Genomic DNA, 9,961 nt, shown 5'->3' with positions numbered 1-9,961 from the left:
ACAGGGACTGGTCACTGCTTATCTGATCACTGAAACAGCCCAGGCTGGACTTTCTATAACCTTATAAGGTTCCTTCCTCTGGCCCCTGCTGCCTCTGAGTACACGAATGAAGCACTGTCAATGTTATTGCCCCAAACCGATGACAATCCAACACATGGACCCAAGGAGCCATTCTTCCTAGAGTAAAAATATCCCTTGCCTCTCTGGATAAGCAAGCTGTCCACTGACACAACCTCCAGGGAGTCATTCCAGCCATGCACATTGTACAAATGGCCGATCAGGATCCACCTTTGGTCCTGCCCATGCCCTGTCTATTCTACTCCCAATGATGCTTGGAAAAAGCTAGAGTTTGAACCCAGCACTCTCCCTCTTCCCCACCCTCCTCTACCTCACCCCTCTCCTCCCTTCTTGCTCCCTTCTTCTCCAACTCCTTCTTCAAAACTTTCTACTACTCCTCTTCTTCCTCTTCATTTTCTTTCTAGTGCTTTCCTTCTCTCTGCCTTGCTCCTTCTCCTCATCCTCTTCCTCCTATTGTTTCCTCCCCACTTTCTCTCTCCATCCTCCTTCCCCTACTTCTCTTTTTACCTTCTCCCCCTTTCCTTTGCTACCATGTCTTCTGTGTTCTTCTCTTTTGATTCATCCTCTACTACTTCTCTTCCTCCTCTCCAACTGACCCTCCTTCTTCTGTTCCTCCATCTTATCTTCCTCTTCTCCCTTTCTCCACCTCTCCTTTCTTATTCCATTTTTCTACTCCTCCCTTTCCTCCTTTCTTTCTTATCCCTGTCTTGTCTCTTCTCATCTCATGTTCCATCTTCTGTTATTTCCCTCTTCCACCACTCCTTCCTTTCTCCTTCTTCCCTTTTCTTCCTCATCACTTCTCTATCCTTCTTTCCCTCTTTCTCTTCTTTCTCCCTTCCTCCCCTCTTATTTTCTCCTTCCTCTTCTTCTCCCATCCTTTCCTTTCTCCTTCTTCTCCCTTACCTTTTCTTCTTCCTCTCCCTTTCTCCTCCATCTCCTCATCCTCCCCTTTCTCCATCCTTCTTTTTCCCTCACCTCTTCTTCCTCTCTTCTTCTCCTCCCTCGTCTTCTTCTCTTCTTTTTCTTCCTTCAACTCTCCTCCTCCTCCCTCACCTTTGCTTCTACCTCTCCCCCTCCTCTCTCTACTCTTCTGCCTTTCCTTCTATTCCTTATCCTGCTCCTTTCCCTCTTTCTCTTCATTCTCTCTTCCCTCTCTTCTTCTCTTCCTATCCCTCATCTCCTTTTCCTCATCCATATCCTTTTCCACATCCTCCTGCCCTTCTCCTCCTCTTTTCCTCCCTTTCCTTTTTCTCCATTATCCTTCTCTGTCTCCTCCTGCTCTTTTCTTCTTCCTCCTTTTTCTTCTCTCCATTTTCTTTTCCTCTTCCTTCTCCTCCCCATCTTGTCTTCCTCCCGCCCCTTCTCCTTATCCTTTTCCTCCTCCTCTATCTCCTCTCCTTTTCTTTATTCCCCTACACTTCTTTCCACCTATTTCTTTCCTCCCCTCACTACCTCTCCCTCCTCACCTCCCCCTCTTTAGCCTCCCTTTCAATTTATACCCATCCTTCCTTTACCTTCTCCTCAGTCCTTCTTCTTTTTTCCCCTTTATTTCACTTTCGAAACCAAGGAGTGAACCCAGGGCCTCCTTAATTGCATCTCCAATCCTTTTATATTTCTAAATGATTTTGTATTTTAAATTTTAAATTATATGTATGCATATGTTTGGAGCATACCCATTGTGTTGAATGAGTGCACATTATGTTGAATGAACTATGTACTATGTACTATGTACTATGAACACCTAGTAGAAACTCATAATGTGTAAGAATAGAAGCACCAACATTCAAGCAATGTTGTCAAATAAGCAACACAAATTATTTTAGTGAACATTTATTTGTTATTGAAATACTGATGAAGCATTTAATATTTTTATTTATGTTCACAACAATAACTAGACTGAAATATTAAGCCCTGTTATACTTTGACTATTCAAGAACAACTATAATAAAAACAGCAAACAGAAATGTTTACTGCTCCAGGTCATAACAGGGAGTGGTCAGCTGACCCTCACAGGGCTTGGAAACAATACTCAGCAGAAGCCACTTTGTAATTGCTGGCACTAAATAGAGAAGTGGAATTCTCAGCTAGGTATTTAAGGAAATCGTGCAGATACCTAGACACTCGCATAGGACTATGCCTACTAAGGAGGGAATGGGTCAATACAGTCCCAATTTGAGTAAATAATCGTAGGAGGTGTGGAGCCCCATAAACCTGAGACATTGGAATATGAGGATAAGCCAGGTGGATTTTGGCAAACTGGGGCTTTTCAAATTGGCAGAGCAGCTGGGTGCCCAGCATCTTGTTGAAGTACTCTCTTATTCCATATACAAGTTCATCAACAGAATATTCCCTATCATCAGCCTTTCCCTGTGATTTCACAAAAGTGACATAATCCGCGAGAATAGTATCTACATTCTTCTCAGCAGGGAGTTGGAATAACTGCTTATGTTTGTTTATCAGTTCCCAGTCCTCAACAAGACATGGCTTAAGTTCATCAGGCAACTTCAATTCAACTCCCATTCTCACCTTCCCTGCCTGCCCAGATTGACCAGTGGTGACAGTCCCAGCCACATTCTGGTGAGGAATCTGTGGTACTGTGCTGGTACCACTGCCAACTCTGTTTTCTCGAATATTCTGCATGTTCTTTGCCACTGGCGTGTTAGGTGCGGATTCTGAAGAAGAGGGTTTCTCCACAGGAAAGCTTTTTTCCATGGAGTGATGACCTTTCCCGACAGGGTACCCGCTTTCTACTCTGTTACCTTTCTCAGCAGTGTAGCTGCTTTGGGAGGACTGATCTTTCTCCTCAGAATGAAGTTTCTCAAAACAGATGACTTTCTTTTCCACCTGACCTTTCTCAGGAGAGAGTTCTCTCTCTGCAGGGCATGTTTTCTCAACAAAGTGACCTCTCTCCCCTGCGTGCACTTTCTCTGCAGAGCAGACTCTCTGGGAAGATAGACTTTTCTCTGCAGGATGACTTGTTTGGGTAGGGCAGCTTCCCAGGGCAGATAGATGGTTCTCTGCATGTTGGATTTTCTTTGGAGGCCTTATGGGATCATCTTTCCCTACAGAGAGTTCTCTCTGCACATAGTTACCCCTATCCAGTGAGCAACCCTCCTCTTCAAGGCAGCTTTTATTTGAAGGCTGACCTCTCCCTGTGGGGCCATCCTTCCCTGCAGAGGGTCCTCTCCCTGCAGAGTTACCCCTTTCACCCGAGTGACCCTCCTCTGCAGGGCAGATTTTCTTTGGAGCCTGACCACTTCCTGTGGGGCAATCTTTTGCTGCAAAGGATCCTCTCTCTGCATAGTTGGCCCTTTCATCTGAATGACCCTCTTTTCCGGGAGAGGGTCCTCTCTTTGCAGGGATACCGCTCTCAGATGAATGACCCTCTTTGGCCCAGTAGGATTTGATGGGCTGACTACTCCCTGCAGGGCTATCTTCACCTGCGAAGGGTCTTCCTGCTACTGAGATACCCCTTTCATCTGAGTGACCCTCTTCTTCAGGGCAGCTTTTCTTCTGAGGCTGACCTCTCCCTGCAGGGTGATCTTCACCTGTGGAGGGTTTTATCTTCTTAGAGCTACCCCACTCAAATGAGTAACCCTCTTCTCCAGAGTACCTCGTTCTGAGGCGATGCCAACTTGTGCGGAGATCTTTCCCAGGAGAGGGTCCTCTATTTGTAGAGTTACTCTTCTCAGATGGATGATGCTCGTCAGCACTGTGGCTATTAATGGGGTGATCACTCCCTGAAGGACGATCTTCACCTACAAACGGTCCTCTTGCTGCTGAGTTAGCCCTGTCCACGGACTGACCCTCTGCTGCAGGGCGGCTTTTCTTCAGAGGCTTACCTCTCCCTGTGGGGCGATCTTTTCCAGGAGAGGGTCCTCTCTTTGAAGAGTTATCCTTCTTAGAGGAATGACTTTCCTGTGCAGGGCAGCTTTTGAAGAGGGGACCTCTCCCTGCAGGGTGATTTTCATGTGTAGAGGGTCTTCTTTCCTCAGAGCTACCCAACTCAAATGAGTAACCCTCTTCTTCAGGGTACCTTTTTCTGAGGCGAAGCCTCCTTGTGCGGTGATCTTTCCCAGGAGATGGCCCTTTCTTTACAGAGTTACCTTTCTCAGATGAAGGACTCTCCTTTGCAGGGAGGCTTTTGATGGAGCGACCACTACCTGCAGGGCAATCTTCACATGCAGAGGGTCCTTTCTCCTCAGAGTTACCCCACTCGAATGAGTAACCCTCCTCTGCAGGATAACTTTTTCTGAGGCGAAGCCTCCTTGTGCGGTGATCTTTCCCAGGAGAGGGTCCTCTTTTTGTAGAGTTACCCTTCTGAGATAAATGGCCCTCCTCTGCAGGGCTGGTTTTGATGGGATGACCTCTCTCAGCAGGGCACTCTTCACCTGCAGAGCGTCCTCTAGCTATGGAGTTACCCCCTTCCCATTCCATTGAGCGACTCTCAGTGCGGTGGCATTTAATGCTTTGACCTCTCCCTGCAGGGCTATTTTCATGTGCAGAGTATCCTCTCTCCTCAGAGCTACTCCACTCAAATGAGTAGCCCTCTTCTTCAGGGTACCTTTTTCTGAGGCGAAGTCTCCTTGTGCAGCGATCTTTCTCAGGAGATGGTCTTCTCTTTAGAGAGTTATCCTTCTCAGATGAAGGACTCTCCTTTGCAGGGAGGCTTTTGATGGAGCGACCACTACCTGCAGGACAATCTTCACGTGCAGAGGGTCCTCTCTTCTCAGAGTTACCCCACTCGAATGAGTAACCCTCCTCTGCAGGATAGCTTTTTCTGAGGCGAAGCCTCCTTGTGCGGCGATCTTTTCCAGGAAAGAGTCCTCTCTTTGCAGAGTTACCCTTTGTGGATAAATTACTCTCCTCTGCAGGGCAGCTTTTGAAGAGGCGACCTCTCACTGCATGGCTAGTCTTCTCTGGTGAGCGACCCTTCCCTGCCAGGCAACTTTTTTTAGCTGGCCAAACTCTCCCCATGGGGTGACCTTTCTTCTCTGTGGAGATTCTTCTCTTCACATGGCCTCTCTCTAGCTGGTGATCGCTCTCTGCAGAAATAAATTTCTTGGCTGAGGGGTCTTCCTCTTCAGGGTGATGGTTCTTAGTAGAGCGACCTCTCCCATCAAAGTAACCTTTCTCAGTAGATGCACTCTTCTTAGTAGAAAGTCCTTTCTTTACAGGTTGATCTCTCATGATAGGGCGGCCTCTCTCAGCCAATCCACATTCCTCTGTAGAGTGATGTTTTTCTGTAAGATGGCTTTTCTTGATAAGGCGACCTCTCTGTGTAGGAAGATCTTTCTCAAGACAGATATGCTTTTCAGATGAATGTCTTTTCTCAGAGAAGTGACGCTTCTTCCCAGGGAGGTGCCTGTCAGAGGAGGACTTTCCTGCACAGGAAACTTTCCCTATAGTATGATGTTTTCCAAGAGAATGGTGTTTCCTGGCAGAGGAACTCTTATCTGTAGCACGATGTTTCTCAGCTAACAAAGGCTTCTCAGCCAAGGTGCTCTTAACTGTAGCGCAGTGCTTCTCAGCAGTGGGACTTTTATCTGCAATGTGATACTTCTCGGGGGAGGGATTTTTCTCTGTTCTTCGGGATTTCTCATGGGAGCGACCTCTCTCCACCGAGCGACTTTTTGTGGTAGGGCAACCCTGTGGTCTTCCTGGAAGAGCTGGTTGATGATTCATCAGCTTGGCTGACTTTTGTTCTGAGGGGCGATTTCTCACCTTTCTGACTTCCCTGCAGCTTGGTGTCTGCTTCCCTAAGTCATCTCCTTCTCCAAATTGTTGGTCATGAGCATGAGGTCCTTTCTTTCTGGAACTCATTTAAGTAATACTAATGAATTCCCAGGTTTTCTAGTATTATCTGGGAAAATTGACTGGGCACACAACCCAGAAGTCTGTTGTCTGAATTAGTTCTACAACCAGGATCAAATCTCCTGCTTGGTTACCAAATTTAGCTTTTTTTTAAGGATGGTAGAGGAGCGGCACTCTGCTTGTCTAATGGTCAGCACAAACTAAGGTTTCTCTGGAAACTATCTGTACACAAACGTCATCTTTGGGGCGGGCTTATGCCCTTCGGCCAATCGGAAGCCATATGTAAATTATACTATGTTCCATAGCCAAATGATTGCCCCACCACCCTGATGGTATGGTGGTGGCATGTGGGGTAGGGGAGGGGGTATTTTTTTAAAGACCCACATTGTCCTTAAGAACACAAAGATCCCCAAGCTAATGCCTCTCCAGTACTGGTATTAAAGGCTTTCATGCCTTGCTCATCTTTCTTGATTAATATGACTTCCTTCCTCTGACTCTTTCTATTTCTAAATCACAATAGTCCTGGCAATGGGACCAGTCACTGTCACTCTGAATCAATTCTACGTTTTTCTTTCACCAGCTCACTCTCTCTCTTCCTCCTCTGTTCCTCCCTGTCCTCCAACCTTCCTGTGAAATCTCAGCTCTACTCTGTAAGCAAGTCATCAGCTTACAACGTCATAATAGTTATTTCCCAAATCAGGAGAGCAATCACCTGATCCGTCACAGCTGTTCAAGACAAGCGTCTCCCACAGTTACATGACAGAGTGCCCTCTATTCAGTGGTCCCAGAACTAGCCCTCCAACAAACAGCCTCCTCATCAGAAAACAGCTATAACCTCCCTGCTCTGCATTTTCTGTGTCCTTCCAGAGTTAGCAATGACAGTTCTCTGCTGAAGGACTATACTTCCAAGCTTCCCTTGCAATCTTCAAAAGTCATTTCTATCTTTATGAGGGACCAAATCCCATCTTCGTCTGTAGGCATTTTGGCCATTTATACACACATGGGTGGAAAAATGCTCCCTCACTATTAATAAACATGCTTCTTCCTAAGGTCAGACCTATCATTTCTTTTTTTTTCCTACCTTCTTTCCCTCTATAACTGTCTTTAAATAATCTAAACAATGGAGGAGGTATGTCACTGAGTGGAGCAAGAAGGAGCATGTTATCAACTCATTCAACATAATGACCTGTTCCAAGCAATCCACATCTTCCAGCTGAGCCCCAGCTCCTAGAGTTTCTAAAATCTCCCATATCCTGTAAATCTATCGCTTTTGGGATAGTTGCTATTAATTTCTCCCAAAAAATTAGTACAAGTTCTTTGTCATGGTCCATCATCTTCCCATAACTTTTTTTATTTCATCAGTAGTGAAAGGCACTATAATTTCTGCTGGTTCTACACCTGCTAGTTGATGAAGTCTTAATTTACCTTTTATAATTAATTTAGAGACTTTTTCCACATAAGTTTTTAATTTTTTACTTGGTTTATGTGGTAGAAAGATCCATTCTTAAATAATATCTTCTCTCTGCATTAACATTCCTGTAGGAGAAATTCTGGAAGGCAATATGACTAGAATACAATTCAGATTTGGATTCACCCTATCCACGTGTGCCTCCAGTAATTTTTCCTCAACCATTGTCAGTTCCTTTTCCACTTTAGCTGTTAATTCTCTAGGACTATTCAAGTCTTTATTACCATCTAAGGTTTTGTTTAAAGGAATTATTAGATCAGGTGTTATCCCAACAGCCAGTCATAGACTGGAAATGTCTCCTAACAATCTTTGAAAGTCATTAAGAGTCTGTAATTGGTCTCTCCTAATTTGTGCCTTTTCTGTCCTAATTTTTTGCAAACCTATTTTATAACCTAGGTAATTGACAGAATCTCCTCTCTGTATTTTATCAGGAGCAATCTGAAACCCCCATTTAGGTAAAACTATGTTTATTTCTTCAAACATTTTTTAAAGTATCTGTTTGAATATGATAGCAAAATGTCATCCATGTAATGGTAAATTATTGACTTAGGGAATTGCCTACATATTTAAGCAGGTAGGTATTAGCTGTAGCCTTCCTGCAGCTGTCTTTTTATATACAGCAGTCTCTATTATCCTAAGTTTCACTCTCTCAAATTCAGAGCAGTTCCCTAGAATTTAAAAATCAGTATCACTCAAAGCATATATTCATCCTTGTGGTGTATGATCGGAAATTCAATAGCATCTGGGTGCTGCCTTGTAATGCCTATATCACCTACTTCACCTGGTCTTGCCATTTCCTCATCTCACAGCATCACAAGAAGTAATTGTGAAATAGTTTCAAAGAGATCACATGCAAATATCTTTCTTGCAGTTTACAGTTATAGTTCTCTATTATTGTTGGTAATCCCTTACCATCTCTAATTTTTAAATTAGACTTTGCTATAGATGTGCTTTATAGTTTAAAAAAAGCACAGACTTTATAAGATTTAGTGCTATCAGTGGTTTTAGCCTTGGGTTAGGGCCTCTCCATTGATCAGAGGACACTACTCTGCTACTCATTTCTTCACATGTGCCTCTGGAAAGCACACAATTGACTTATATGCAAAGCTTTTTCACTTTCCATGCAACTATCAATCAAAGTCAAGAGGTTCATTTCCTGTAGATTCTTTTCTGGCAATTGAATAGGGTGTTCTTTAAGGAAAGGATGGCGTAGCTGAACACTAATCCACATATTATCACAAGTAGACTTCATGCTTGGCCAGGCTACATCATGGAACCTAAACTAACCATTAGTGGCAAAACACATAATCACTGATAGCATGATTTCTCAGTTCCTCTTCGTGTATGTGGGGCATATTTGCTAAGTGCTGATTCATACTTGCTACACCTTACTGTAAAAGAACAATCAACCACAACTTGGTATTATTTTTTAGCAGTAGCTAACTCTGCTTGTTCTTTGAGCATGATATTGATCATTAGTTTTGAATTTTCTCTCACAAGCTTCCAGAAGGAATGAGATTGATACAGTGTTTGCCAAAAGGACAGTTTAAAGTTTCACTCCTTGGGTTTTTTTCTAATTCTAGATCTTGAACTAATGATTTTTATAATGAGAAGCATTATTTTATGCTTATTTTTAAAAAACACAGTAAAGAACAATCTGGCTTTAGGTAGCAGAAATCTCAGTGCCTTCATACTTTATTTAATAAAGTTATATAATAGGCTATACCCTGGAAAGTTTAAAATAGATCACAGGTCTAATAAAATTTGATTTTCAGATATCAGTCATTTTATTCCTAGGTTAAGCTTTTCTGTTTATTAGATCACAAGTCTAATAAAAATCTGCTTTTCATATATGTCATTATATTCCTAGTTTAAGCTTTTCTATTTTAGAGACTTGTCAGATATTCTCATAGACAAATTCACTCCTACTTGTATTTATAGACTCATAGCAAAAATTAGACTTGGACCTTGTTGATTGCATTTATGATATTATTTTAAATGGAAACTTGTATGTCATCATTCTTATCACTATTATTCAATAAACCACTTGTGAGTAATTTGCCCACTTTCATGAAGTATGTATTCAACAAAACAATAGAGCAGTAACTGAAAATTGTAAATTAAACCAATGTACTGAATAGGTTGAACACAATGCGTTATAATATTAGTGGAACCCAATGTCATTGTTGACTTAATGTTAACAGGGATGGATGTGCTAAATTACAGGATAAGGGTATCCAAAGATATACAGTTCAGAACTTGAGGGGCAGCATGCCTGAAATAAAAAGAGACTGAACCTATTCCACTGAGCTTTTGTCTGGGGTAGAAATGCTGAGAGGTGCTTCTGGACCAGTCAAGAAATGGGACATAGTGAGAAGTAATTAGATTATTGGAGGCATCACTCTTAGAAGAAATTTAGTTCTTGAGGAACCTTTTCTAGTTTCTATAAAAGCAAGTTGAGGAGCAAGCCTACATTATGTATGCAGTGAAAATTTACATAATACTCTCACAAGTATGTAGAAAATGCATGTGCCAATAAAAGATTGATAAAATTATAATAAAATACTATTTCTCCCTCTCTCAGCATTCCTTGGTTGCCTG

At 42.8% G+C, this 9,961-nt stretch overlaps 1 protein-coding gene across 1 annotated transcript; it reads right to left on the bottom strand.

Moving 5' to 3' along the window:
- Positions 1-2,085: 2,085 nt before the first annotated feature.
- On the bottom strand, positions 2,086-2,619 carry LOC121441040 (mortality factor 4-like protein 2). The gene has a single exon (XM_041642180.1). It carries the CDS (start codon positions 2,596-2,598, stop codon positions 2,086-2,088), a length of 513 nt encoding a protein of 170 aa, XP_041498114.1. The 5' UTR covers positions 2,599-2,619.
- Between the last annotated feature and the right edge of the window lie 7,342 nt (positions 2,620-9,961).

Source organism: Microtus oregoni, unplaced genomic scaffold (genome assembly GCF_018167655.1).
Source record: "Microtus oregoni isolate MIOR12 unplaced genomic scaffold, Mior012 000073F_000, whole genome shotgun sequence".
In the NCBI taxonomy this organism is placed as follows: Eukaryota; Metazoa; Chordata; class Mammalia; order Rodentia; family Cricetidae; genus Microtus; species Microtus oregoni.
The sequence above is the reverse complement of the archived record's forward strand: the minus strand, read 5'-3'. Positions and strand labels throughout refer to the sequence as shown.

Excerpts from the sequence above, each read along its gene's own strand:
- LOC121441040 (XM_041642180.1), bottom strand. The coding sequence starts at position 2,598 with ATGGGAGTTGAATTGAAGTTGCCTGATGAACTTAAGCCATGTCTTGTT.